Source organism: Chamaea fasciata, unplaced genomic scaffold (genome assembly GCF_029207755.1).
Source record: "Chamaea fasciata isolate MVZ Bird 193981 ecotype frontalis unplaced genomic scaffold, bChaFas1.0.hap1 SCAF_3, whole genome shotgun sequence".
In the NCBI taxonomy this organism is placed as follows: Eukaryota; Metazoa; Chordata; class Aves; order Passeriformes; family Sylviidae; genus Chamaea; species Chamaea fasciata.
This window is the reverse complement of record NW_027094088.1, coordinates 113,896,248-113,923,532: the sequence shown is the minus strand read 5'-3', so window position 1 is coordinate 113,923,532 and position 27,285 is coordinate 113,896,248. Positions and strand designations below refer to the sequence as shown.

The 27,285-nt window shown below is 56.8% G+C and overlaps 4 protein-coding genes across 11 annotated transcripts in view; 2 read left to right on the top strand and 2 right to left on the bottom strand.

Moving 5' to 3' along the window:
- Positions 1-761: 761 nt before the first annotated feature.
- LOC136287556 (uncharacterized) lies at positions 762-2,539 on the bottom strand. The gene is made up of 2 exons (XM_066180336.1): positions 2,301-2,539; positions 762-2,175 (listed from the first exon to the last, which is right to left on the bottom strand). Exons 1-2 carry the CDS (start codon positions 2,537-2,539, stop codon positions 762-764), a joined length of 1,653 nt encoding a protein of 550 aa, XP_066036433.1.
- FNDC4 (fibronectin type III domain containing 4) lies at positions 2,438-13,521 on the top strand. Of its 3 annotated transcripts, XM_066180269.1 has the most exons (7): positions 2,438-2,610; positions 8,261-8,376; positions 8,876-9,080; positions 9,900-9,989; positions 11,216-11,349; positions 12,075-12,213; positions 12,318-13,521. In XM_066180269.1, the coding sequence occupies exons 1-6, from the start codon at positions 2,538-2,540 to the stop codon at positions 12,210-12,212; spliced, it is 756 nt and encodes a 251-aa protein (XP_066036366.1). In that variant the 5' UTR covers positions 2,438-2,537; the 3' UTR covers position 12,213; positions 12,318-13,521. The 3 variants fall into 3 exon arrangements, with proteins under 3 accessions (XP_066036366.1, XP_066036365.1, XP_066036364.1); XM_066180268.1 differs by lacking the exon at positions 12,075-12,213 and having other exon boundaries at positions 2,452-2,610; positions 12,321-13,521; XM_066180267.1 differs by lacking the exon at positions 12,075-12,213 and having other exon boundaries at positions 2,452-2,610.
- Positions 13,522-15,199: 1,678 nt separating this feature from the next.
- On the bottom strand, positions 15,200-22,299 carry LOC136287473 (low density lipoprotein receptor adapter protein 1-like). 5 transcript variants are annotated; one of them, XM_066180262.1, is made up of 9 exons: positions 22,157-22,299; positions 20,477-20,619; positions 19,860-19,972; positions 18,823-18,937; positions 18,368-18,440; positions 17,918-18,030; positions 16,932-16,987; positions 15,986-16,026; positions 15,572-15,825 (listed from the first exon to the last, which is right to left on the bottom strand). In XM_066180262.1, the coding sequence occupies exons 1-9, from the start codon at positions 22,239-22,241 to the stop codon at positions 15,668-15,670; spliced, it is 897 nt and encodes a 298-aa protein (XP_066036359.1). In that variant the 5' UTR covers positions 22,242-22,299; the 3' UTR covers positions 15,572-15,667. The 5 variants fall into 5 exon arrangements, with proteins under 5 accessions (XP_066036363.1, XP_066036359.1, XP_066036360.1 ...); XM_066180263.1 differs by having other exon boundaries at positions 15,986-16,023; XM_066180264.1 differs by having other exon boundaries at positions 15,739-15,825; positions 17,913-18,030.
- A 149-nt stretch (positions 22,300-22,448) lies between these two features.
- The window catches only part of IFT172 (intraflagellar transport 172), a 37,642-nt gene continuing 32,805 nt past the window's right edge, over positions 22,449-27,285 (top strand). For both annotated transcript variants that reach the window (XM_066180258.1, XM_066180257.1), the window contains exons 1-6: positions 22,449-22,503; positions 22,873-23,016; positions 23,099-23,211; positions 23,695-23,734; positions 26,191-26,256; positions 26,637-26,716. In XM_066180258.1, the coding sequence (XP_066036355.1) occupies positions 22,465-22,503; positions 22,873-23,016; positions 23,099-23,211; positions 23,695-23,734; positions 26,191-26,256; positions 26,637-26,716 (482 nt within the window). In that variant the 5' untranslated portion in view covers positions 22,449-22,464. The remainder of the gene's footprint in view (positions 22,504-22,872; positions 23,017-23,098; positions 23,212-23,694; positions 23,735-26,190; positions 26,257-26,636; positions 26,717-27,285) is intronic.

Sequence of the window (27,285 nt, the reverse complement as noted above, 5' to 3'; positions counted from 1 at the left end):
CCCTTAATGCAGATAGAGGGAGAAGGAGCTTTGAAACAGGACTCTGCTGGGAAAGCAGTATCAGGCTCACCCTCCTCCTCACCACTGTGGACTGCAGCAGCAACGAAGCTCAGCACAGGAAAGAGGCAGTCCTGATCTGCCAAGAGCATCTGAAAAGCAGCACTGAACAACCCAGATGGGACCATTTTGATCACCTCAGCGTCCATGCAGCTGCAGAGTGAACGTAAATTCTGACAAACTTCAGTTTTCCCTTAGCTGGAATCTGCCTTTTGCACACAGGCGCTGCAGATTAAATCCTTCACATGGCAACGTGACTACCCTGGTCTTCAACACCTCTCCCCAAAGCACAGACCAATTCTCCTATAACTAGGAAAGGCCTTTTGAAGTGATCAAGTAGAGACTTTTAGGGGCCCCAGGGCACTGAACTACAGATGTCTGTGCCCATGTCTGCACACATGCACACACCAACGTGCTTTTGCTGTGGGCTGACCTCATCCAGGGCATGGTCTAAGCTGCCTTTTGGGTCCAGCTGTGCTACTCAGCAGGACAACGTGGGCTACAGCCAAGGACATCAGCTGGGCAGAGAGGAGCCTCAGGAGTTCCCAAGACTGCCCAAAACCACAGCTAGGCTGAGCCACCTTAGCAGCCCCTTGGAACCATAGATTCCATTTTGGCTGGATTCCTCCTTTCAGCCTGCATTGCTCGCATAAAGTAGTAGGATACTGCTGTAAGAAAATGGAGGATGATTTGGGTTCGTTTCCTTATTTCTCTGCTGCTTCATCAGGCACACCCAGTGCTGCCTTTCGTGGGGATGGGGCAGACCCCGTGCCTGGGTCTTCAGGCACACGTGGAGGAGCAGCCTGGAGGGTTGGAGCACCCCCAGGTGTAGGGGAGCTGTGGGACTGTGCTGGGGGCCCCAGCGCGACTGTCGGCATCAGCTGGTGACCAGCGGTGGTGACACCAGCGCTGCTCACTGCCACACGCATGACCGTGCACCCACGGCCCGGGGCTGGAGCCGCGTGTGGAGAGAGGGGGCGCCGGGGGTTACTGGAGGTGCAGCATGGAAATAACCGCCACTGGGGGCTGCCGGGGGTGCAGTATGGAAGTAGCCGGCACGGGGGGCTGCCGGGGGTGCGGTATGGAAATAGCCGGCACTGGGGGTCACGGGGGGTGCAGTATGGAAATAGCCGGCATGGGGGGTTACCGGGGGTGCGGTATGGAAATAGCCGGCACGGGGGGCTGCCGGGGGTGCGGTATGGAAATAGCCGGCACGGGGGGTTACCGGGGGTGCGGTATGGAAATAGCCGGCACGGGGGGTTACCGGGGGTGCGGTATGGAAATAGCCGGCACGGGGGGTTACCGGGGGTGCGGTATGGAAATAGCCGGCACGGGGGGCTGCCGGGGGTGCGGTATGGAAATAGCCGGCACGGGGGGTTACCGGGGGTGCGGTATGGAAATAGCCGGCACGGGGGGTTACCGGGGGTGCGGTATGGAAATAGCCGGCACTGGGGGTTACCGGGGGTGCCGTATGGAAATAGCCGGCACGGGGGGTTACCGGGGGTGCGGTATGGAAATAGCCGGCACGGGGGGTTACCGGGGGTGCGGTATGGAAATAGCCGGCACGGGGGGTTACCGGGGGTGCGGTATGGAAATAGCCGGCACTGGGGGTTACCGGGGGTGCGGTATGGAAATAGCCGGCACGGGGGGTTACCGGGGGTGCGGCATGGAAATAGCCGGCACTGGGGGTCACTGGGGGTGCGGTATGGAAATAGCCGGCACGGGGGGCTGCCGGGGGTGCGGTATGGAAATAGCCGGCACTGGGGGTTACCGGGGGTGCGGTATGGAAATAGCCGGCACGGGGGGCTGCCGGGGGTGCAGTATGGAAGTAGCCGGCACGGGGGGTTACCGGGGGTGCGGTATGGAAGTAGCCGGCACGGGGGGTTACCGGGGGTGCGGTATGGAAATAGCCGGCACGGGGGGTTACCGGGGGTGCGGTATGGAAATAGCCGGCACGGGGGGTTACCGGGGGTGCGGTATGGAAATAGCCGGCACGGGGGGCTGCCGGGGGTGCGGTATGGAAATAGCCGGCACGGGGGGTTACCGGGGGTGCGGTATGGAAATAGCCGGCACGGGGGGTTACCGGGGGTGCGGTATGGAAATAGCCAGCGCTGGGGGCTGCCGGGGGTGCAGCACGGGGAGAGCGGACGCTGGGGTTGCCGGGGGTGCCGCCCGCGCCGGGGCGGTGGGGCTCCCGGACAACGACACGGGGAGCGGCCCGGCCGGCTCGGGGCTCCGGGCACAGGGCGGGGGCGGTCTCGGGGCACGGCCCGGGGGCTGGGGGCGGCGCCGGCCGCTCCGGGGCACGGCGGGGAGGCGGCGCCGGAGCCGCTGCGGTGCCGCTCGGGGGCGGGCCGGGCCCGGCGGCCGTTCCGCCCCCCCCGCGCTGCGGCCGGGGCTCGGCCCCGCTCCGTCCCGCGGTGCAGGGAGCCGGGCCGGTGCCAGGGCCGCCGCCCGGCCGGGCCGCAGCCCCCGCCGCCATGGCCCGAGTCTCGGCGATGATCAGCCCGGTCCTGGTGCTCTTCGGCTGCGACCTGTGCTTCGTGCGAGCCAGTAAGTGCGGCCGGGCCGGGAGGGCACCGGGGCTGGCGGGGACACCCTGCCGGGCGGGGACACCCCGCCGGGCGCCCGTCCCTGCCGTGGGCTGCGGTCCTGGCCGGATACCCCCGCCGGCCTCGCTGCATCCCCGGCGTGGCCTTTGCCTCCATCCCCGAGGACTCCTCGGGCACCCCCGGGACGCCGCGGCCTCCGAGTCCCCTGTGCCCGTGTCGCGTCCCCGCCCCGGGGCTCGGCGGCCGCCGCGCTGCCCTTCCCGGGGCTGCCAGGGCAGGAGCGGGCGCTCTGCGGAGCCCCCGGTCCCGTCCTGTCCGGGCAGGGACACTCAGGGCTGCGGCTGGGGCCGGCCGGGTGACGGGGATCCTGTCCCTTCCTGCCGGTGTTGGCTGGAATAATGAGCTCGGTGCACCCGAGGCACCGCTGTCCTTGTGTCCTTTGACTGGCCGGGATGGCCCGCTGTCAGCAGCCATCCTGCTGTCGGTTTGCCCCTCGACAGGTCAGCTGAGATGTCAGATCGAATTGCGACTGCCAGACGTGTTCCGCTACATTCTGTTGCAAAACACGTACTGACGGATTCGGGAGGAGATGCAATCAAGGGTGTTAAAAAGGGGTCACTTATTTTTAGATGTGAAGTCTGGCGCTTACTCCCTGCTGCAGCAGTAAGTTGGGCAAACATCTGGGTGCCCTTGAGCAGCAGCCCCAAGGGCATGGGCCAGGGGGCAGGGGTGGTCCACCCTCCGGATCACAGCAGGGTGGGGAGGGCACCGGTGGAGCTGTGCTTTGTTCCTTGTTCCTCTGCAGCCCCACACGTGCCAGCATCCCTCGTGAAGGGTATCTGTCTGGCCCCTTTGCTGGAGCAAAGGGATGCATGGCATATCTGGTGCCATGTCCAGCTGCCCACCCACCAGCCACCCCTCCCACTGGCCACCACCCATCTCTCCTGCTGCCCACTGGCCATCTCTCCCAGTGTCCAGCCACAGGCCGCAGTGCTGCTAGCTCCTGTACACAGCCCAGCTCTTCCCACCCCTTAATCAGGCCCCAGAGGAGCACACTGCTGTACAGACAGGACAAAACCTGTGCCAGGCCTTAAGTAAGTGACTGCTTTCTGTGGGGGGCTGCCCCCTCCATAATACAGCTTTAATAAAAAGCCGTGACTTTAATAAAAAATGAAGCTGGATCGTTTATAAGTGATGTGGAATCATTAGCAGTTAATGCATTGAGCTAAATGGTGGCACACTTTTCCCAGAGAGCCCGGCAGCATCTTGACGGTATAGTCAGAATGTGTTGGCTTCAGAGAGCATGGTTTTTTGAGCCCTTGCATTCACAGACCTTTGTGGCAACAGCTCTGGCACAAAACTGCTCTGATCTCAGCTGCAGAGCAGGCTGGACAGTATTAGATGCAATGTGGGGATTATACACAAAGCTTTGTCCTTTGGAGGTCTTGCAACAACCTTGAGGTCTCGTCTTGAATGTCATAGAATCTTGGAAAGGTGTGCTTTGGAAGGGACCATCTCAGTCCACCCCCTGATATGGGCAGTGACACCTTCCACTATCCCAGGTTGCTCCGAGCCTTGTCCAGCCTGGCCTTGGACACTTCCAGGGATCCAGGGGCAGCCACAGCTTCTCTGGACAACCTGTGCCAGGGCCTCACCACTCTCACAGGGAACAGTTTCTTCCCAATATCCCATCTAACTCTGGCCTCTGTCAGTGAAAAGCCATCCCCTCCTTGTCCTGTCACTTTGTCCAAAGTCACTCTCCAGCTCTCTTGGAGCCCCTTTCGGCACTGGAAAGGGCTCCAGTATCTTACCAGAGCATTCTCTTCAGGGTGCAAAACCTCAGCTCTCCCAGCCCATCTCCAGAGCAGAGGTGATTGGGATCAAACGTCGCCCTGTGTATCTAGGGTGAACTTGTCAAGTTTTGACTTCAGAGGCTTCTTGTCTTGTCTCTTCCTGACGGGTGTGCAAGTCCTGTGTGCTCAGAAATGTATTTTCCGCAGTTCATTCAGCAGGAAACTGATCAAGGCACCTTGGTTCTTCTAATGCAGAAGTGTGGCCTGGACACCACGTCTGCTGTCACACAGGCTCAGGGCTGCTGGCCTGGAGTGTGCACCGACTGTGCGTAGGGTGCCCTGACAAGCCACGTGCATTGTGGCTCCACCGTGCCCCCGTGTCCTCTCACCCTTCTGCTGCCAGTGAGTGGCAGTCCCTGCACAGGCCTGGGCAAGCCCTGGCTAAATACAGCTGGTACAGACCTCTGTGGACTCAGCAGCATGGCCTGTGAATTGGTGCAGTGCCTTTGTTCTCAAATCAGCAAGTAACTCAGTCCCGGGGCTGTGTCTCAGCATCCCCAGCTGAAAACCTCAGCTGGGACAGGCTGGGTGCCTCGCAAAAGCCTAGAAAATTCTTGAGCAGAGCTGGACAGCTGCTACAAACTCCAGCCACAAACCTCTGTGTCGCGGAGATGTGAGACCCTGTCTTTAATTTCTTCATGTACACTTAAAGGTTGATAGTCAAAATGCCCCCACTGCGCGTATTCAGGACTTTTTAAATTCTGTTAGATGTAAAAAAACCCCACCTAATTAATTACTGTTGATATATCCTGTGAAGCACCATATCCTGTTCTTGTCCCGAGGCCAGCTGGCAGGGTCTGGTCATATCCATGCTATTAAACTCATGAGTTCCAAAGAGGGAGGCTCATCCGTGCTACCTGTGAGGAATGGTCTTCTGGCTTGTCCCAGCTTCCAAGCTGTGCCCAAGGGTGGTTTGGGCATATATTGGCTGGTGCAGACCAAGTTAGATCTTGGACCAGTCTCCACCACTGGACTCTTGGGCTGTTCTGACCCCATTATGTTTGCTAACACAAACTAGGCTAGCTAGCTACCCAACTAGTGGTAACCTAGGACAGTTGTTCTTATGCTTGAAGACAAGCAGAGACATGCAGCCCCCCGTGCACCCACACTGAAATGCCTGTGTCTGGGCCAGTGCAAGGGAGCAGCTGTTTGCTGGCTGACAGGATGCTGCCTGAGCTCAGCTGTTGGCTGGGCAGCTGACCTGGGGTGGAAAAGCAGACAAGGATGGGAAATGGCCCCGTGGAAAAGAGCCTGGGGGTGCTGGTTGACAGCAGTTAAACATGATCTGGCCAAGAAGGCTAAGAGCATCCTGGCTTGTGTCAGCAATAGTGGGGCAGCAGGACCAGGACAGTGATTTCCCCCCGTGCTGGACACTGCTGAGGCACCTTGAATCCTGGCCACTCACGACAAGAAAGACGTTGAGGGGCTGGAGCATGTCCAGGGGAGGGCGCAGAGCTGGGGAAGGGACTGAAGCACAAGTCTGGTGGGTGGCTGAGGGAGCTAGGGGAACTCAGGCTGGATAAAAGGAGGCTCAGGGGAGACCTGCTCACTCTCTACAACTCCTTGACAGGATGGTGGAGCCAGGTAGGGGTCAGGCTCTGCTTCCAGGGACCAGGACAAGGGGAAATGGCCTCAAGTTGCACCAGTAGAGGTTCAGCTTGGGTATTAGGAACCATTTCTTCACTGAAAGAGTGGTTAAGCATCGGGCAGGCTGCCCAGGACAGCGGTGCATTCACCACCCCTGGAAGTGTCCAAGAAATGGCTGGACATGACACTTTGCAATATGAGCGTGGGGTTATTCGGTCAAAGGTTGGAGGTGATGATCTTGGAGATCTTTTCCAACCACAATGGTTCTATAATTCAATCTACAGGAAGCTCAGCTCCTGTGCCCACAGAGTACATGCACCTCAGGCAATGGGCAAGGCTGGGCCTGCAGCTTTGCTCCGCCTGTTTTGCTGTTGGCTTGTGGGCAGGCAGGGTGTGCATGCAGACAAGGCTCAGAGACTCCCTCCCTCTTATAGGTTAGTGAGGAACCAGATCCCCACGGGCAAAACTCTACAGAGGCACACTCTGTGGGATCCAGAATGTTTGAGTGTGTCTTTGAATCCTTTCCAGTTTTCCAGACTCCTCCTCTGAAGGAGGAAAACAGAATCCTGTGGTGTCCTTGTCTCTGCCAACCCTCTCTCCTGGTGGTGTGTCAGACTTCTGGAGACACACTCAGTCCCAGGGTCTCTCTTAGAACATGTTTTCTGGGCTCTCCTTTCTGTTTTAATTGCCCTTGGCAGACCACAGCCCTGAATTTCTCAGAGTGGGAACCACAGCCTTCCTCTGGTTTGATCTGAAGCTCGGTATATTCAGATGTGAATGAATGTACTTAAACAGCTGGCCTGCAAAAATGACTTTTTTTTGCTGTCATTCTAACTGGGGTTGTTGTTGGTGTCTTGGTTGTCCTTTCTCTTGTTCTCAGGTGCCCCCTGGAATTATTTTTCTGTGTAAATCACAGCACTGACCCTGTAACCCCAGCTGCCACACAGGCAGCTTGTCGAAGGGCACTGACATGTGTGGGGCGTGAGAATACACAAACAGCAGCTTCAATGTCTTTCATGTGCTCCTGTGTCTAGCTTCCAGACAAAATTTGGCTTTGTGTGCAGGACTGTGTGAGATCCTGTTGTGCTCTTAGTGCTGTGAAGTCTCAAGGTGGCAGTGGTGCAGACCACGGGTCAGTCAGGTTGGCTTTCCACAGAACAGCAATGGTCAAGCATTGCTGCCAGCTTTGCAGCCAGTGGCACTGCACTGCTGGTGATGCCCAAGATTTTTAGCTTTTTATATTTTTCATATATTTGTGGCTGTGTGGAATGCACGGTTGTAGCTTCTAGTGCTTTTCCTGTCTTTCTTCCCTACATTTAGGAACAATAAGCTAACTTTATAAATACATTCCTAAAAATACTGTTTAGTCTTATTCCAACAAGAGAACCAGCTACAAGGACGTTCTGTTTTCCAACCGGAATCTGGACCAGGCATAACAAAAGTGGAGCAAGAAAAACTTCTGGACTGCTTCCAGTGGGGCGGGACCCCAGGAATTATTACCTAAACAACCAACCTTTTAATTGGACAGTATATAACAAGTATACTAATCAACTAACCTTATAAAAATTGTAGCTTTACTATACCACATACAGTTTTCACCATATTGTGTACCTGAAAGCTTTCAAGTAAAAGTTTGCCTGTATGTTCACCCTTCATGTTGTTGGGAAGATCTATTCTATTTTCCAGGCTTTACTGGGACAGCCAGCTCTGCCTTCAGCATTGGCCTTTCCCCATGCCCTGGAGCAAGGAGTAAGTCCAGGCAGAGGAGATGGCCCGATCGAGTCGTAGAGTGTGTTTATTCCCCGTTTTTCTGTCACAATCAATACATCATTGCTGTCTCTGGGCTGCTTCCTGTGCAGTTCTGGGTGGTGTGCCAGGCATTTGTGGTGTGCCCATCCATGGGGCAACCCCAGAGCTCTGCACCTGCACACTGCCCATGCACAGAGTGGGCCCAGGAAGCACCGTGCCATGCATGTGTTGCTGCTGGCAGGGCTCAGGGTTCTCCATCTGCTGTGCCACTCGTCTCCTGGGGACGGGTTCACCAGGGAAGGTGCTCCCTGTAGCCCTGGCCAACGTGCTGCCACTGGCAGGTGCTGGAGAGGCCCCATGGTGATGTGCAGGGCTGAGTGCCTGTTCTGGGATTTGTTCACTCTCAAATCTTCTTTTGCCTCTTTCCTGTGCCTCGCCGTGGTCCGTGCCTGGCTCACCCAGACAGGCCCCCGTCCCCTGTCAATGTGACGGTGACACAGCTGAAGGCCAACTCTGCCACAGTGTCCTGGGATGTGCCAGAAGGAGACGTGGTCATCGGCTATGCCATTCTACAGCAGGTATCCAGGGTCTGTCCCCAGGGGTCTGGGGACACTGATTACCAGCATGCTGCTATGTTGGTCCTTTTGCCACAGTCCGGGGCTCCTCTGGCATCTGCCTGAGGACATCTCTGCTGCTGAGCAGTCCTTGCCAGGGTGCCCCATCTGAGCCATCCATCCTGGTGGGAGGCAGAGGACTGTGGGCTGCATTGGGGGTAGTCCCTCCAATAGCTTCCCTGGGATTTCTCCAGGTAAGGATGGTACTTCAGCCATGGCATAACCCTTTTTTGCTTGCCTTGCTCCACCTGTGCAGCCCTGGGTGATGGTGGCTTCTCCAGGGAGGGGCCTGGCTCTCAGGCCATGCAGGCATGCTGAATAGGCAGTGCTGGCCAGTCTGGCCCACCCTGGGGTGCATGGTTGCCTGAGAAGGGAGGAGTGAGGGCAGAGCCGTACAGCTGGGGGCCTGTGCCTGGTGCAGCTGGAAACAGCTCCCAGGGGTGACAGCTCTTCCCTGTGGCAGAGGCAGGATGGGCAGATGCAGCGCTTCATCCGGGAGGTGAACACCACCAACCGTGCCTGTGTGCTGTGGGACCTGGCAGAGGATGCTGACTACATCATCCAGGTGCAGAGCATTGGCCTCTACGGGGAGAGCCAGGCCAGCAAGCGCGTCCACTTCCGCACCCTGAAGGAGACCGACCGCCTGCCTTCCAACAGCTCCAACCAAGGTGAGGCACCTCCCTCCACCTCGGCCAGGTGCTGCTGGTGGGGCCACACCTGGAGGCCTGTACAGCGGACAGGCAGGGATTCAGCAACCAGTGAGGAATGTGCTGGCCTGAGCAGCAGGCTGCTGGGGACACACAGGGTTGGACAGGCTGCTGTTGTGTCTACCGTGTGTCCACGATAATGTCCCCAAGCTGTGGTTTGCAGCCCTCCCATTCCAGGTCCTGGCATCTGTTCAGCTGGGCAGACTGGCCAGGACAGCTGCTGGGGCCTGCCCAGCTGCTGCAGGCTACCAAAGGACAAAGGACAGAGCACCGTGGTCTCCTTTTCCACTCATATCTGTGTTTCCTTGGGGTTGCTTACATGCTGGTTCATGAGAGAGAATCCAGGAATCTAGGAGAGACGATGCCCATAGAGGGCATGGGAGTCTTGTCTCCGGCAGGAGACAGACCATGAGAGGGGTCTTGAGTATGGCAGGGCAAGCAGATGGCTGACTTTCCTCAGAACTTCTGTGTTGAACTGACCTGACCTAGCCCGGTCGCTGTGTAGAGAGAGACCTTAGTGATTACTGGCATGCGCTGTGCACTCCCTACATGAACTCAAACAAGCTGCTGGAATCCCCGACTAGCTTTGTAGCGTGGATGGTTTATCTGGCTCAGGAAAGCTGCAGGATGCATGTCCTCTCCTCAGACAGGATGTCACCCCACACCCTTCCTTGTTTGGGAGAGGTGGGTTTCTCTCCTGTAGAGTTTCTCAGATCCTCCAGTGTTGCTGTAGTGGGAGGGTATCTGCTGCCAGCCCTGCCTGGGGTCTCTTCTCTGCAGGTGACATCACCATGGAAGGGCTGGACAAAGACCGGCAGCTGCAGACGGGCGAGATCATTATCATCGTGGCTGTGCTGCTCATGTGGGCAGGTGAGTGCCACGAGCAGTGTTCTGGCAGGCTGAAGCAAAGGTGCAATCCATGGTTCACAAGGGGGATGTGGCTCATGAGAGTGCAGAGGCACATTGGTGAGGGTCTGGCACCCTTTCTAGGAGGTTCATTGAGTCTCTGTGGGTGCTGGAGCCAGTGGGGAAAAAGGAGCAATCACAGCCACTGCTCAGCAGTAATGGCCTGGAGGATGTCAAAGAGCAGGAGACAGAATGGGACCTGGAATTACCGGGTGGAGCATCTCAACTGACAGTGAGGATCGTGTTGCTTGGGCCTTAGGATGTTGTGACTGGTAACACTACTGCACTAGCTGTAGAGGCTGTGCTTCAGTCTGCTAAAGCTGTGGAGTGTGTGATTTGCTCCTGTACAGCTCAGTTAAAGGCAGTGCAGGCAGCAGGCTGCCCTGGGAGCTTGGGAGCCTAGGCAGTAAGTCAGCTCCTGACTGGTCACATGCAGCTGCTGTGAATGGGAAGTCATTGATCCCCTGCTCCCTTCCCAGGAAATGTGGATTTTGTAGTGGCATCTTGCAGAAATTTCTCCTTGTCCTGGCCTTTTCTAGGGCACTGGAAAAAAAAGAAATAAGATGACTGCTGGTAGTTTACACCTGGCACAAGCTGATGTGTCAGGATGCCAGCTGGGAGCAGTCACACCCAGTCTGTGTGTGCCTGTGTGTTGTCACACGCACAGTGGGGTTGAGTGAGTCCAGCATGGTCACACTTGGGGCATTGCTCCCGACTCCTGTGGCCAGGGTTCCCAGGTGTGGGACATGCTGCATGAGGTGTCATGCTGTGAAAGCATGACAGAGTGACTGGACCCCACAGCCGCTTTGCACAAAGGCTGGCTTCTGTGAGGGTCACAAGCACCAGCTCAGTAACTTTAATGACTTGTTGGAGGCACTCCAAAACCCACGCAGCTGCCCTCACTGTGCTCGCTGTCCCAGTTTGAGTGCGCCAGCAGCTGCCTTTGGTGAGTGCTGAGCACCTTGTGTGGCCCAATGGCCTTAGCCACATCCATGCCTGTCTGCCCAAGGAAACTGGCCCGGCCACACCTGCAGAGGTGCCTGGGGTAGTGCCGGCTGAGGCAGGTGGGGCCGTGGGTTTGCAGCACCCCAAGGAGCCCTGGGCACACCTGCCCTGCTGCTGGGATGCTGTGGGGAGGGGAGACAGAGGCAGGCACTGAGGGAGTCCTTCAGCAGTGTGTCTTTGGGCAGCGGTGATCGCCCTGTTCTGCAGACAGTACGATATCATCAAGGATAATGACTCCAACAACAACAAGGAGAAGACAAAGCCGTCCTCAGAGCACAGCACGCCAGAGCGACCAAGCGGGGGGCTGCTGAGGAGCAAGGTGAGTGGGGAGGGCTGGCAGGAGGGATGGCAGGTGGCCTCTGCTGGGGCTGGCAGCCTGGACAGAGTCTGCCCCTCTCCAGAAATGGAAATGCCCTGGCCTGTGCTCTCACCCCAGACACTGAGGGCGTTTAGGGTTCAGTGAGCTCTGGTCTCTGGGGCAGTGTGTGTGCCCCATGGGTGATTGTAGGAGAAACACTGGAAGAGACAACAAAATGTAACAGCTGGGGTAGCTCTTGCATTGCAAGGTGGTACCTGGCCTCTGACTCTAACAGACCCTTCATCATGCCCCTCCAAGGCTGCGCCTCTCCTGCGCTGATGGACAGGTCTGGCTCCTGCCTATCCAGGCAGGAGTGGACGTGCTGGGCAGCTGTTCTCACGGTTCCTGCACTGGTCTGCCTTCACTGCACTTTCTGCCTTCACTGCAGCTGCCTCTGGGTCATCACCACACAAGTCATTCCAGAGCCCCTTCCTCACCCTGATGGAAGTGCTATGCCAGGCTTCTGGATGGGGAGGGAGCAGTACCTTCACCTGGCTGTTCCCTCAGCACCTGACACTTCTCCCTTTGTTACCTGCCAAAGACAGTGATTGATAGCCCTGATGCTCTAATGGGACCATAGGTTAGGGTTTTGCGTGTGTCTCATCCGCTGCCTCTTGTCAAGGGTGGAAACTCCCCTCTCTGTGTTGCCTGACTGCCCACTGATTCCACATCTTGGTTTCCAGCAGATGTCAGGAGCAGAAACTTCCTGTTTGGACTTCAGGTCCCCAGTTCCCCTCCTCCAGATTTTTCAGCTTGCTGATTACTCCTTGCCAAAGAGATCCCTCCTCTTGGATCCCTGCTCCAAACTGACCCTGCTCTGCTGAGGTCTGCTGGTCTTGGTGCCTGCCACAGGCTGAGGGGCTTTGGCATCGGGTCTGGTCCCAGGGGTGCAGCAAAGCAGGGTCTTAAAGCAGATTTTTCTCTCATAGAAGAAATCTCCCTCGGTCAATATCATCGAGGTGTAAGTGCAACACCAGCTCTGCCGTCTGGGATCTTGGGTGTCCTGCAGAGCCAAAGCAGGCCTTGGAAGAAGAGGCAGCACCAGGCGCGCAGCCTGGAACTCAGCATGCGAAGATCCACGTCCCGGAACTCCCGCTTTCCTGAGGGCACCCGTCTGGGGATGTGCATGGAGCCAGCTCCCGAGCCACGCCACGCATGCAGAGCATGGCCCTGCCCATCCCACACACCTGGCCCTCCTCCCCTCCCGGTGGGAAGCATCAAGTTGAGGATGAGTGGGAGGCCGCACCGCCGGCTAGGGTGGGAGGGAGCCAAGGGCAGCCGACGGGCTGATGGCCTGAGGGGAGGCCGCGTCCCTGTGCACCGGCTTGGCCCTGGGCGCAGCTGAGGCGCTGCCCAGCATCAGGGGCAGACCTTGCTCTCAGCTGCCTCTCTGGCCTTGGGGATTACTTGCAGAGAGCAGGAGCTGCTCCCCTCAGGGCCCCGGGGCTGAGGAAACGGGGCAGTGCGGGCATTGCCCCAGCAGTGCCCGCAGAGCTGTGCCCAGGTGGTAGGAGGGTTTGTCTGCGGGGCTGGGCCCAGCCGGCACAGGGGTGAGCGGATTGCTGCTGGAGAACAGCGCTCCCCTGCACCCTGCAGGGGCTTCAGATTCTCTGTCTCCTGCAGAGGACAAAGACACGAGGGCCCATGAGGAGCTGGTGCTGTCAGGGCCTGGCCAGCCCGCAGAGCCCGCAGCTGGGGCAGGGAGCGCCGGTGGGGAGTGGGCAGTGTCAGGGCAGGGCCGAGTGCCGGCCATTCAGGCTGGCGGAGGGGAGCTGCCAAGCGCTTCTTGAGCAGAACGGTGCCTGTGCTGCCTGGAGGAGACAATGTGGTGAGGCCTGCAGGGTCTCAGTTGGAGGGAATGGGGTGAAACAAGGAGGCTCCCTGCTGCCCTGGCTGCTGCTCTCCCTCCATGCTCTGCTCTGCAGCCCGCCACAGACAGGCTCTGCAGCCCTGGACTCAAGCATCACAGGATCCAGCGTCTTCCAGGAATAAACCTCCCAGTAAAAGCACTTTCAGGACTTTTCCTTCCAGGTGCTGCACAGCTCCTGCTGCAAGACTAGGCGGGGAAGGGACAGGACAAGCAACTCCTGTGGCAGGGTCTTTTCAATAAAAGCATCCTGGCTCAAAGGCAGCATCAGAGCTGCAGGTCTCCGTGTGTGTCCATGCATGTATACATGTACATGTTCTTGAATGCACGTGTCCTGGCCCGTAGGAGATCTGTTCCTGTGTGCTGTGCAGGAGCTGGAGGTCTTCCATTGTCACCTCACACCCCTCTGGCCCTTGAGGGAGAACTGCTGCTGCAATCTGGGCCATGTGGTGCTGCTGGAGCAGCTGCAGGCTGTCCCACTGAGGGTGTCGTGGCTGCTTCTGTGCAGAGCAGAGACATCCCAGCAGCAGGGACAAGGGGGACAAGGCCTGACCCTGACAGGCTGGAGGGGCCTGTGCTGCTCCCTGCTCAGGTGAGGAGCGGGGTGCCTGAGGAGCAACAGCACCATGGCAGTGGGATGCATCTGCTGCTGAGCTGTAACCTGGGCTGCAACCTGGGCTGCAACCTGGGCTGCAACCTGGGCTGCAACCTGGGCTGCAGGGAGCACAGCCACAGCTCCAGAGACAAACACCTTGTTTTGCCTGCTAGCTCTTTTTAAGGAGGTACACTAGAAAAACTAGGGCTGTCAGGGGAATACAAGAGTTTTAAGGATGTTTTAGTGCCCTGGAAAATGTTTAGAAATTCTGTCTTGGAATGTCATAGCAGACATGCCTGCTGCCATGAGACTTTTAGCCAGGCCAGAGGGACACACAAAGAATCAAAGGATGAGACTGTGTAGCAGAGGTGAGGAAGTAGGAAAGGCACCAAAAAAAGTCAAAATGCAGAGGTTTTGACCAAATAAAACGAACACAAGTCTGACATTAAATGTAGAATCAGGATGTGTTGTTGAGGAAAAAGCCTTTTCCCTCTGGAAAAAACAAACCAAACCAAACCCAACCCCAAGTCACCACTTCTTCTCAGACTATGGTGGTGCAGAGGACAGGGAAGTGCAGGGATGAGTCCTGGAAGCTGTGGGCCCGACAATGACCTGCTGACCCTACCAGTTACATGTTTCTCTGTACTCCCAGCTGAGGGAGAAAAGGCATGAAACCATATTCAATATGCAAAACCTCGAGTGAAAAAACCCGTGCACAACTCCTGACTGATCCATGGCACCCCAGGCCTCCCCAGTGCCTATAGCACTTGTTGGGAGATTGGCCCTGCTACCCCAGCTGCAAACAGCAATCGTCAGTGGGGCTGTCAGTGCCACCAGCCTGGGAAGGACAGCTGTGTGGAGGCGTGACAGGAACCCAGCAGTGAGGGGCTTGGCCAGAGCACAGCTGCAAGCTGTCACCTGCCAAAGGAACCAGACATGCTGCAGCCTCCCCTGCTCCATCTGGGGAAGGAAACCAAACGCGTGGCTTGCCTCTGTAGAGCACAGCTGTAGTGCAGCAGGGCAGAGACACTTCAGAGCAGCTGGCACACCAGGGCTGGTGTGTGCCCTGGCCTCAGTGTGGTCAGTATCAGCTCCTATCAGTGCAGGTGACATTCACAGGTGCTCAAGACACCTGTACAGCACTGCCTGAACCTGCATCTCCCAGGTCAAAAAGGCACCCTGGGCCCTGGCAACCCTCAGCACAAGGAGGAACTGCTCCCTCAGGGCTTGCAGCCAAGGAAGATGTGGCAGTTCCAGGCTCCGTGAGCTTGGGGCGCAGCAACCCTCACCACAGGCAGTGCAGGAGACACAGTACCCCTGCATGCTTCCGCACAGCAGCCATCCAGCAGTCAAACCCAAATGCCAACAGTAAAAAACTCAGTTTATTTCTCTATAAAGGCAGAGCTTTCCTTTAAAAACCAGGGTCATTTCACTTGTGAGAGGGTATGGGGTTGAACTGCAGGGGCAGGGCCTTCATCACGCATTGCTCCAGGCCAAGAGCTGTTGCTCCCTGAGGGTGTACGCTGCCTGCATCAGGCAGGCTCGGAGCACGCAGGGTGGTCCTGCACGGCCTGGGAGCGAGCAGGGCGAGGAGCATGGGTCCCCCAGCCCAAGCCGGGAGCAGCTGAAGCTCGAGGGGGTACATGCAGGCGGCACAGGACGAGGAGCAGGTGTTGCAACCTGTGCACTCCATGGCAGCAGTGCCAGCAGCCCCCGTGCCGGGAGGGCAGTGCCAGGGCAGTGGCAGGCACTGGCTGGCCCAGGTGCAGGCACAGGGTGAATCCTGAGTGGCTGGTCCGTTGTTGCAGAGATTTGGCTTAGCCCAGGGGAGTCTGGGGGCCAGCAGTCCTGGGGCCAGTGCTGGGGGAGTCCCCAACCCCTCCCAGCACCGTCCAGCTGTCCGGGGGTGGCCCCAGGCAGTAGCACAGTAGCTGTGCTGTAGGAGAGCTCGGTGGGGGCACACGAGGTGTTAGTTCTGGAAAGTGAGAGAAAGAAGACATGGACCATGAGGCGTACGGCTGGGAGCCCAGCACAGCCTGCGAGGGGGAGCAGACTTCCCAGGTGAGCATCACCCTCCCCCTGCCTTACAGAGGACGTGTTGGGGGATGAGCCAGTGTAGCACTGAAGAAACTTACCAGCTGGGCTCTGGGCTCCCCTCCCCAGCTCCTCCAGGCTGCTTTGGAAGAGAACACAACATCCATCACACCCCAAGCATGGCCTCCTGAGAGACACGGCATGCTCGTGACCCCGACACAGGATTGGCACAGCAGCAGCGGGCACTGGGCGTGCAGAAGGCCCTAAGCCCCCTTGCCACCAACCTCTCCTCCTGAGATTGCAAAGCTGTGTCTCCTTCCCATCAGGAGCCCCACGTCCAAAGGGATGGTGCTTCACTGGGCTGCACACACAGCTCCAGTCTGTGCACACACTGGTTCCCAGGAGACATGGGCTCAACCCAAGCTCAGACCTGCCAGACCCCAGCTGGTGCCCACTGCCGTGTACATGGAGAGCAGCCAGGATGGAATGGGCCTCACAGGCCCACCACCCGCACTTCTGCTGACCTGCAGGTTGATCCTCTGCTGCTGGACTGCTCCATCAGCTCCTCCCCAGCACAGGACACACACCATCAAGCTCAGCCCACAGCCCCAGTCCACACAGAAGTCAGCATGACCAGGCCTCCAGCCTGGTCCAGACCCCAGGGAAATCAGTGGGAGAAGAGGGACAACTGAGTCCCATGTGAGAGGCAGGTCTGGACAGGCTGGCCTCAGCAAAGACTGGCAGAAACAGAGTAAGAAACATCTCTGGGTGCATCCTGGGGGTCAGCATCTGTACCCCACATCTCTGCTGCAAAAGCTGGACTGCATGGTCACTTCCTCCACCACTCAACCCTCTGTTCACTTGAGCTCTCAGCTGATAGAAGCAGAGAAAGACCAGAAAGCTTCCCCCTTGGTTCCATGCAGCTCTCCTCCATGACCCCACCATGCTCATGGCCCAAGCAGCTCCCCTTCCACGGGGCACAGAGAAGGAAACAAGACAGGGATCACCAGAGAAATCCCTGAATACAAGCAGCAGCTCACCACCTACCCAGATAAGGTTTCACTGACATTATCATCTTCCTCCTCCTCCTCCTCCTCCTCCTCCTGGCAAGCAAACAAACAAACAAAAACCCACCATGACATCTCATTGCATGGGCAGGTGTCTGCCAGGAGCGAGGCTGGGCTGCTCAGACCCCGTCTGGCCCCTTCACAAGACAGTCACTCCCCAGGCACAGTACAAAGATTTCCCACGAGCAGTGGGGGAAAGACTGGAGTGCTGGGCTGCCAGAACCCTCTGGGCTTGGGCACACAGGGACAGACAGGCCACAGCTCATCCCATGTCCCCTCCAGGTGCAAAGCCCCAGATGCAAGCAGTGAGCACAGAGCATGCTGACAGAGCTGCTGACACAGTGCACCTCTGTGCAGGGACAGTGGTGGGTGGGCACACCCTACAGCTGGAGGGGCAGGCAGAGACTACCAGGAGCAGGCTGCACACAGGTACAACCCCAAGCACTGCCAGGCTGGACTCACACTGGAAGCATGAGGCCAAGGACCAAGCACCCAGAAGCTCCCGGATAGGGGCATTGTGAGACCAGTATGACAATGCTCCAAGTGCTGTGGCCATGCAGGAGGGGCAGTGCAGATGGGCTGGGCTGAGCCTTAGGCCAGGCTGGCAGGATGGTGATCCAAGGGTCCTCTCCTTCAGAGGCAGCTCTCACCCCAGCCTTGAAACCAGGTGTGCAGCCCAGGTTCTAGGTCCCTGAGTGACAGGGCCAGCAGGGCAGTGCTGAGGCTGCAGCAGTGCTGGGCCTGAAAGCAGAGCTCCTGGAGCACAGACACCAAGGAACTGCACCTGCTGTGTGAGCCACACTGCACAGTGCACCGCCTCACATCAGGCTGCCATGTGCAACGGGGGCTGTGCAGGGATCAACAGGGTTCTGGGAAAGCAGGAGCAGGGAGCTGCAGAGAGGTCCCTCGGTCCCTGCCCTAATTCCAGACAGCCCTGGGCATGGGCCTGACTTGCACATACTGTACCCCGAGCTGGTGTCTGAAGGGAGCGCTCCCTGGGGGGGCTGGCTCACGGGGTCTGCTGGGCTCACTGCTCTCCAAGACACATGAAGGGTGAAGGGGCTGATCCTGCCTAGAGCCTGGGACAGGGCAAAAGCAGCAGAGTTAGTGCCTGCGACCTGCAGAAAGCCCAGCTGGGAACGCACAGGCCAGACTGTGGGTGAGGGACAGGGAATCCCTGCTGTGCTGGCAGGAGGGTGCAAACAAGGCACAGAGAGCAGGTACACCTCCCACTCCAGCCAGAGATGGGGGAGTGGCAGAGAACACAACCATAAGGACAACACTCTCCCTGACTGGTGTGTTTCACCAGCCAGTCAGCAAGCCATCTCCCCTCCACACAGCCCAGGACAGGGTCCCACACCAGAGACACTGATTCCAGGGCTGCGCAGAGAGATACATCTGAGAAATGCCTCCTACCTGTATGCGTTGCTTCCCAGAGATCCAGTGCCATCTGAAAAGCCTGGGCGACAGTCAGAGTCACAGCCTGGGCCTGTGTACATGAAAGAGAGGGAATGTCTGCTTCCACCTGGGCCCTCAGTCCAGGATAACCCCAGTGCCATGAAATCTGAGAACCCCCAGCATCCCCTCCTGCCTTTCTCTGCAGAACACACAGATGGAAGGCCAGAGCTCAGTTCTGTGCCTGTCTGTCCCTGGGGGCCAGCCACCCCCAAGAGCAGACCCTCAGGAGCTGGGACAGAAAATCCCCCTTTGCTCACTCCCTGCCTCTGCAGCACAGGAGCACACCTCCTCCCTGGCTCCAAATCCAGCTGAGGTTCAGAGAGGTAACAGCCTTCTCTCACTAAAGGGAAAGAAAAGAGGCCCTTGCTCCCACCCACACCTCATGGAGCCAAGAGCAGAGGGCAAGTGCTTACAATCTTCTTCTTGGGTGAGAGGAAGGCATGGCACTCCAGTGCCCCGCTCTCCTGGCTCTGGGCAACATAAGCAAAGACTTTGTTCTGCAGCTTGTCTGTTGTGCAGTAGGAGATCCTGTGGGCAGAGAGGAGCTGTCAGGACAATCCGGGACTGGGCATGGGACTTCTGCTGCACTCCCAGCACATCAGCAAGCACTGCTGGCAACCTGTGGCTTTCATTTGCCTGAGCTGACCAGGCAGCCCAAACCTCCAGCAAGGGCCAGAGGCTTTCTGGTACCTGCAGCAGGTAAGAGATTACTGCATCCACAGGCATTCCCTCCTGAGCCATCCCACAGTGCCCTGTAGTTTTCTGATGGCCAACTCAACCCCATGTGTGAACTCAAGCACTGGGACAAAGAGGAGCACAGAAGGGTGGGTGATTGCCTCAAAGGACACAGCTGGAGGCCAGGCAGAGGGATGGTCTGAGCTGGCACATCAGCTCTGGCGCTGAGACCTGCATTCTGCAGCAAAGAGATGTGCTATCTCTGCTTCCCATCGAGCCACCAGACTGCACACTTACTGCCCTCACACCCAGCACCCACAGACACCCAACCCAGCCAAAGGACAGGTGGCAGCAGGAGAAATCAACAGCAGCTCTCACAGCAACTGCCTTTAGCCCACCCAAGTAAGCTGCAATTTCTGGCATCCTGCAGCCAGAAGGGTGGTCCCACTGCACTGGAGACAGACATGCAGTCCTGTCCTAACTGTGGGGCTTTCCAGTCACGAGCCTCAAAATCCTGCTGAATGCCAGAAGAGACAAGCAGGGCACAGGGACATGGGCTGATGAACTCAAGGCCATCCAGGACCCTGCCGACACTCAGCCTCAGGCAGTGCTGGGAGCACAGCAGAGAGAGGGCACAGGCCTCAGGGAGCCAAGGAAAGACCTAAGCTTGAAGGTGCTACTGACAGAAGGCCCAGCCCTCCCTGGCTGCTCAAATCCCCATCAGTCTTCAGCCGGCTGCTGGGGAACAGCCAGCCCAAACCCATGACATGCCCACCTGTAGATGGAGATGTTCTCCACCATCTCCTTAGTGTCTGCGTCCTGCAGTGAGATGCCCCTTGGAGACACTGTCAGAATCACCTTCTGGAACTTGCGAGCTCCGACCCGTGCCTGGCAGTGGAAAAACACCAGCAATCTCTGCAAACCTGGCAAGGGTCTTCACCTCCCCCCCTTGCTGGAAGGAGCCCCACAGACCCTGTACAGTATCACTCATTTGGATACTTGCTGCAAAGGCTCCTGCTGTAGGGATGGGACAGCAGAGTCTGGCAGTCAGGCATGCCCTGCACATAACACTCTTCAAATCTGTTCACGCTACTGCCACACACACAGGAAGGGGCAGAGCCCACCTCTCCCCGTACGTCACCCTCCTCTCCGTGCTGTGGCAGGCACAGCTCTGCTCCCAGCCAGGCTCAGGTGTGGGAGCAGGTGGCTGGGGCTGTCGTGCAGAAGACAGCTCTCCCACAGCACACAGCAGACAGCAGGAGCCTCCTGCTCACCACCCTCCTCTCGGGAAGGGCACAGTCTCTCACTGGAGTTCAGGGCTAGGACACAGGCACTTCCCAGAGGGCAGGGGCTGGGCTCTGGCCCCAGCACAGCCCCAGGGCTGGGTCTCACCGTGGCCACGATCCTGCGGATGGCGGCAGCAGCCATGTCTTCTCCTTTAGGTTTTTCTACCAGCGTCATGCCCAGGTACTTGAGGGTGAAGCACATCCCCTCAAGCAGTGGCTCCTGCATATCGGCCCAGCTCTCAGGAAGCTCTGCAAAGACAGAAGCCCTTAGAAGCCACGTGCCAGCAGCCCCACAGCTAGTCCTGTCAGAGCCACCCCACCCATGGCTCCCAGCAGCAGTGCTGCTCCCTGCCCCCAGCAGGACACTCTCCTGGCTCTGTGACACTCTCATAACAGGAACAGAAAGAGTGGGCAGTTCACCCTTGAAGCTTTAGTCCTCTAGCCTTGGAAGTCCAGTCTCTGTTAGCACAGACAGACAGCTCCTGCATATCTGCACAGGGCTGAGGATGCTGCAGCCCTCACTTCTGTGTGAAAAACCTTGTGTTGCTGGGTCTCATCTGTTTCATTATTAACAAAATGTTCTCTGTAGTGCATTCATTTCAGCCTGAGCTGCTGGCACACCTGAAGAGCATTCACTGCCACCTCAGATCAAAATCCCCAGATTGGCCCAGTGTAAGCAAAGCCAAACCCCTTAGCATCTCATCTGCAGCAGCAGGCTGCCAGGGCAGGGCCAGCTTAGTCAGCACTTGTGATCCAAGCTGGGGTGACTGGGAAGCAACTGCACCACAGAGATGCTTTGTTAAGAAAGAGATGGGAATTGCAGAGGTACGTACTGTTCACACTAAGCTAATACTTTTCAGGGTTATTTTCACCTCTTCCCTGGGATTTGCTCCCTGAGCATTACTGGCACACTTGCAGAAGGGTCCAACTCATAATTGGAATAATCTGAACCCACAGGGAAATCAGGAGACCTTATTTGCATAGCATACTCTTGCAGAAGTGACAACTATCAGGGAGGCTGCCTGGTGCCATGCAGGCACCAGTAACCTCCACCCCGGGCAGCAGAACCCTGTGTCACTCCAAACTGAGCTCCATGTATACCAGGGCTACCAGGGCAAGTGCTGCTGCTCCAGCAAAGCCTTGGGCAGCTCACTGACAACAGCCAGACACGGCTCTCCTGTGCCACATGTGGGGTCATGTGGAGCGGTTTGGGTGGGGTGGTAAAGGACCTTAATGTTCATCCAGTTCCACTCCCACAGGCAGGGACACCTTCCACTAAACCGGGTTGCTGCAAGCCCCGTCCAGCCTAGCCTTGAACACTTCCAGGGATGTGTCCATGGGTCGATGTCGGATCCTGCCGGGCCGCAGACATCCCGGGCTGGGCTGGCACACTCGCGGAGAACCAGGCCGGGGAGGTCCCCGGTGCGCTCCAGCGTGTTCCAGCGCCTGGCACGGCGGCCGAGGCCCGTCAGCCCCTGGCCAGGGCGGCCTCGATTCACAACTGGGGCAGGAGGCGACAGCCCGGGCCGCGGGGCACGGAGGGCTCGGCGAGGAGCTGCAGCGCTGCGGTGCCCGGCGGTGCCCCGCGGTGCCCCGGCCCCTTCGGCCCGACCCCTCGCCTCCCCTAACCCGGCTACCCCCAGGGCCGCTCCCTCCCCGCTCCTCCGGGCCCCTCCGACTGCCCTGCGGCGGGCAGCGGCCGTATCCCGAGCCCGACTGCGCCGAGCCGCGGGCTCCCCGCCCGGAGCGATGCCCGGCCCCGACGCCCGCACCCGTCCGCACTCACTGCGCCGCCGGCGGAGACCCAGGCCGTGCCGGGCGAGGCGCGGGCTCCGCAGCACGGCGCGCCCCGCCGCACGCAGCACCTCCATAGCGGAGCCGGGACGGAGCCGAGCCGAGCCGAGCCGATCCCGGCCGCGGTGGCGGGGGGGTCGCTCCCCGCGGGCTCGGCGCGCTCGCGTCAGCGCGGCGGAGGCGACGGGGTCGCCGCGGCAACGGGGGCGGGGCCGGACGGGCCCGGTAGCAGCGGCGGCGGCGGCGGAGTGGCGGAGCGGCCCGTGGGACCGGCCCGGGCCGGGCCCGGCGGAGGGCGCGATGCATCTGCGGCATGTGCGGACCCTGCTGGCCCCGCAGGTCGGGCCGGGTTTGGGGGGATCGGGCCGCGGGGGAGAGCGCCGCGCCAGGCCGGGCTGGGGAGAGCGGCCCGGAGCGGTCTGAGGCGCGCAGCGGCGCCGCTGAGGGGGTAGTGGGTGCTGAACCGTGTGTGCCCATGGGGCTGGTGTGCCCGCTGAGCTGCGTGTGCCCATGGGGCTGGTGTGCCCGCTGAGCTGCGTGTGCCCATGGGGCTGGTGTGCCCGCTAAGTTGTGTGTGCCCATGGGGCTGGTGTGCCCGCTGAGCTGCGTGTGCCCATGGGACTGGTGTGCCCGCTAAGTTGGGTGTGCCCATTTGAGCTGGTGTGCCCACGGGGGCTGGTGTGCCCACTGAGCTGCGTGTCCCCGCAGGACGGGACGGCGCGGGTGACCTGCATGGCCTGGTCCGCCAGCAGTGCCCGGTTCGCCGTGTGCACCGCGGAGCGCGTGGTGCTGCTCTACGACGAGCAGGGCGAGCGGCGGGACAAGTTCTCCACCAAACCCGCAGATGCCAAGGTGAGCGGGGCCGGGGCCGGGCCGGGGCCGGGCAGTGCTGGGGCAGCTCACCTTCCCACGGTCACATCCACCCTCTCCGCAGTACGGCAGGAAGAGCTACGTGGTCAAAGGCATGGCCTTCTCGCCGGACTCCACCAAACTGGCCATCGGGCAGACGGACAACATTGTCTACGTGTACAGGATCGGCGAGGAGTGGTGAGTACGGGGTGGGGTCCAGCAGGCTCCATTCCGCCCTGCCATGGGCTCCCTTAGCCTGGTCCTCGCCCTGACATGCTCTAAAGTGCCCTGACCCGCAGGGAGTCACACGGGTGTCCGTGGGGAGCGGCAAGTGAGATTTCCTCGGCAGGAGCCCGGGCTGTGCATGCAGCTACCTGGAGTCTGTGTTGCCATCGTGTGTCACAGCTGGGGAGCTGTGGCATACACCTGCCCCACTGCAGCCTCATTTGCTGGCAGGAGTTGTGCTAAGGACACTCAGAAAGGCAGTTCACCAGAATTTTGGAAGCTCAGAAGCTGGGAGTCTTTTTGATTTTTTTTTTTGCCTAAAGTTGTGATAGACTAGCAGCACACAAAACTTCAGTGGACCGTGTTTGGCAATATCAAACCAGACTGTGTATAAACAGTAAGGTGACCAGAATATGTAGTGTTGCTGATAGTAACTTTTTTTATCTTTTTCTGCAGGGGTGACAAGAAGGTGATATGCAACAAGTTCATCCAAACGGTGAGACCCAGAATTCTGTTTGACTCCATTTTCTCCAGCATATATAGGAAAAGACAATGAGAGGTTTCTCTGCTTACACTCACAGGTGTACGTGGCCAAACTGTTCTTGACCTTTAAAGATCCTAAGAGAATCTCTAAATTCTGAGGCACGTATTGTTCATTAAGCTTCAGAGGTGTCCTAATGCCTGGGTACAACAGTAAATTGTTGAACGATCAATGCAATCAGTTACAAAACTTTGGGGACTATTTTAGGCATCAATGGACAGACTGTTTTAAGGGAGTTGAAAGGGAAACACCCTCACTCAGAGCCCAACTATTTTTCACAGGTTTTCAACTCTAAACTCAAAGATGGCTTATTAAACAAAGTGCAAAGTGTGCAGAATTCAAACTGCAATTTCCACATGCTCAGTTGCCTCAGGTTTGTGATTGCTGTCAGGTTTGCTCCTTGGGCACCTTTGTGTTCTGCTGCTCTGGCTCTGCCTGCCTGTGTCAGATAGCAGTCTGCCCAGTGGGTGTTTGCCAAGTCTTGCCCTGAGATCTGTCTGGAAAAGGCAAAGGTGTTAGGAATTCCTTGCACAGAAAGCCATCAGAGCAAGAAAATACACTGCACTGACTACTTCTACCTTAGAGGCAAAAGTCCAGCAGCTGCCCCAGGCTTTCCAGGCAAGTGCCATCACCTCATATTCTCTGTGTCACCAAGAAAGTTCTCTGCAGGGTAGGATGAATCATTCTTCGTGTCCAAATCCCCATAACACACAGACAGAGCTGCTCCTGATGGAGTTGCTGGAGTCTCTGTGCCAGGCTTTCTCGAGCAGTCTGTCAGGTGAAGGGCAGTCTCAGCCTCTGGCTTGAAAGCTTACATCTCTCAGTTGGGTCCTGGCCTCCCACAGTGGCTGCTCTGACTGCTCCAGGGAGCCCAGGGAATTCTGTGTCTCTGGAAAGCTGATGGTCAGCCTCTGCTTCTCTGTAGTTTGAGCTGCTGCACTGGGTGTTCATGAGAATAGAGTGTCATGAGGAAAAGGGAGCAACACGGGCATGGTGTCCATTTGTCCCTTTCCTGAGCAGGGTGGTTATCCCAGGTGTGGGCAGCTTTAGCCTCCTGGAGGGCTCTTTCCTTGTGTCCTGTTTGCTGCCTGCCCCTCCAGCTGCCAGCCCACTGGGGGCCTGCTCACCTCTCATGAGCTCAGGTGCTGTGCATGGCACATGTACAGCTTTTTGTATTTTTAATGTAGAAATTCAGTAATTCTTTTTCTCTCATTCTCTTATTTCCCCATACCTTTTCTACCATTCATAGCACAACAAATCCTTTATTTTTTTCTGGTATGTCTGGGGGTTTACCACTGTGTCTGGCTTTCTTCTGTAACTAAATATTGTTATTTACAACATTTTGAAATGTTCAGTCAATATGAGAGATCGTTTATTGAGCCCTTTCCCTCTTCTGTCACTGGGCTCTCTTACACACACGGTGATCACAGTGTGTGATCACACTGCAAGCCAAGCCTCCTGCTGAGGACCAGGACAAAAAATGAGCACATCACCCCTGTGTGAGGCTTGTTCCCAAGCTTTTGTTGTCTTAGAGTGGAAGACAAGAGTCTGAGAGATAATGAGGGAAGCACACCAATTCCTGGGAAATGGGTAATGAAATCTTGGTCATTGGTTGGACATTTACATTATGAACAGTTTGGTTACCTTGAGACATTTTGTGTCTGATTGTAGCTGTGTTTGCTGATATGAATGATCAGAGCAGGGATGGAAGATGAGATTAATAAATGAGTGTGTATCTTAAGCAGTCCCAGACACTTAAAATGGGACAGAGAGCCAGTGAGGCTGGTGCTGGTGGCACAGTGCCAAACACCATCTTTCTCATTGACTAGAGTTCTGCAGGGTAGGTGTGAAGGGCTTTCATAAACTTTCTTGGCACTCTCCTACGGTTGGGTTTTGTGGTCAGCTTTATTCATTCTGACCCTGCCTCAGATTTTGAGAATACCTTTGGTTTGGATTTAATGAGCCAATGAAAAAATAAAGACTATTTCTTATTCATCAAATAGAGATCCAACGGACAAATATTCGCATAGCTATTACACCAGCTGTCACAGAGAAATTATTTTTTGTATTTTATACTTGTTGCAAAAAACCTTTCAAAACAGCCATGATTTTATACATTCACCTGCTCAGTAAGTAATACTCTCAAAAGAGCTCCAAACTGAACACATCCATATGACTTGGTTGCCCTCCCATAGTCCTCCTGAGCTCAATTACTTCGCACCAGCTCACTATTATCCAGTTAAAGCTTCAGCATGGAGTAAGGTTTGTCCAGTATCTTCAGCTACTGAAAGGCCTGTCCAAATGCATCATCTCTCATGCCTGAATAGTGTCTGTTCATGAACTATTTAGGGTGGGGCAGAAAGCTGAGTAGGGTGGAGCTCTTACCTCTCTTTTTACCTCCTCCTTTGCAGAGTGCTGTGACCTGCTTATTGTGGCCAGCAGAGAATGTCATTGTCTTTGGTCTTGCTGAAGGAAAGGTAGAGAAACTGATCTGTGTGACTTTCTTTCCCTTGCTGGGCCTGCCTGGGTCTGCAGCTGTCTGGGCTGAGGAGTCAGAGCCATCACTGCATGCCACAGTAACAGCGACAGAGGGATTACACCATGGACTTGAATTTTCTGGTTCCCAGTTAGTCCCTGGAGGTTCTACTGGATCTTTTGGATCTTCCTCCAAACCTTTCTAGAAATGTGGAAATGTGACTCCCAACTTTTCCACTTTTATAACATACTGGAAGGCAATGAGCTTCCTGTGATTTCTTCCCCTGGTAATGAACTGGGAAACCTTTGGGAATGTTACTTACACTGGGAGAGATCCACATCCTACAGACAAAAGCAATGCTGATCGTTGTCTCTTTCTCAGGTTCGTTTAGCAAATACAAAGAACAACAAGTCTTCCACCATTTACGGGACAGATTCCTACGTGGTCTCACTGACTTCTAAGTGAGTATGGCATTGCTTTGGCCTGCCCTGCTTTGGCTCAGTCTCACACCTGCTGCTGGCTTGGCATAACAGGGACCAGTGTGGGAGGTTGCCAGTGTCCTTTTGCTGTCACTCACTTGTCAAGATAGTAACATACTGTGCCGTCCAGAAGGAATTCCTTCCTAAAATCTGGTACAATGTGGCTGTGCCACACAGGGAGTCTGGTTTCCTTCTTCAAACACGGTTAAGGATGAAAGTCTCCACGAGCTTACTCGTATACATTGACGTATTTGAATCTGTGACTTTATAAGAATTACATTTGTAAACTTCATCTAACTAATAACTAATATTAATCATGTTTAAGGCTGAAAATAGTAAGAATATTCTGCAAGATAAAACCTTTGACAAGGCTGTAATTAGGAAAATAATCATAAAGCGCAATTTTAAATTATTTTCATTAGTAAGATTTCATTTTAACTACTTTAGTATTCTTTACCTAAAAACTGAGATGTGTCGTGATCCTAGGAGTGGAATTTTCACTAAGTGCTGTCATTTTTTTGACAGTTACATGATTGTTGGATTGCTATAGC

Excerpts from the sequence above, each read along its gene's own strand:
- LOC136287556 (XM_066180336.1), bottom strand. The coding sequence starts at position 2,539 with ATGGCGGCGGGGGCTGCGGCCCGGCCGGGCGGCGGCCCTGGCACCGGC. Across the intron at positions 2,176-2,300 it reads CCCGAGACCGCCCCCGCCCT|CCCCCAGCGCTGGCTATTTC; the intron begins GTGCCCGGAGCC and ends CACCCCCGGCAG.
- FNDC4 (XM_066180269.1), top strand. The coding sequence starts at position 2,538 with ATGGCCCGAGTCTCGGCGATGATCAGCCCGGTCCTGGTGCTCTTCGGC. Across the intron at positions 2,611-8,260 it reads CCTGTGCTTCGTGCGAGCCA|ACAGGCCCCCGTCCCCTGTC; the intron begins GTAAGTGCGGCC and ends TGGCTCACCCAG. Across the intron at positions 11,350-12,074 it reads GGGGGCTGCTGAGGAGCAAG|ATGTCAGGAGCAGAAACTTC; the intron begins GTGAGTGGGGAG and ends GGTTTCCAGCAG.
- LOC136287473 (XM_066180266.1), bottom strand. The coding sequence starts at position 22,241 with ATGGAGGTGCTGCGTGCGGCGGGGCGCGCCGTGCTGCGGAGCCCGCGC. Across the intron at positions 19,973-20,476 it reads TCCGCAGGATCGTGGCCACG|GCACGGGTCGGAGCTCGCAA; the intron begins GTGAGACCCAGC and ends TTCCACTGCCAG. Across the intron at positions 15,826-16,931 it reads GTCAGTGAAACCTTATCTGG|AACTAACACCTCGTGTGCCC; the intron begins GTAGGTGGTGAG and ends CTCACTTTCCAG.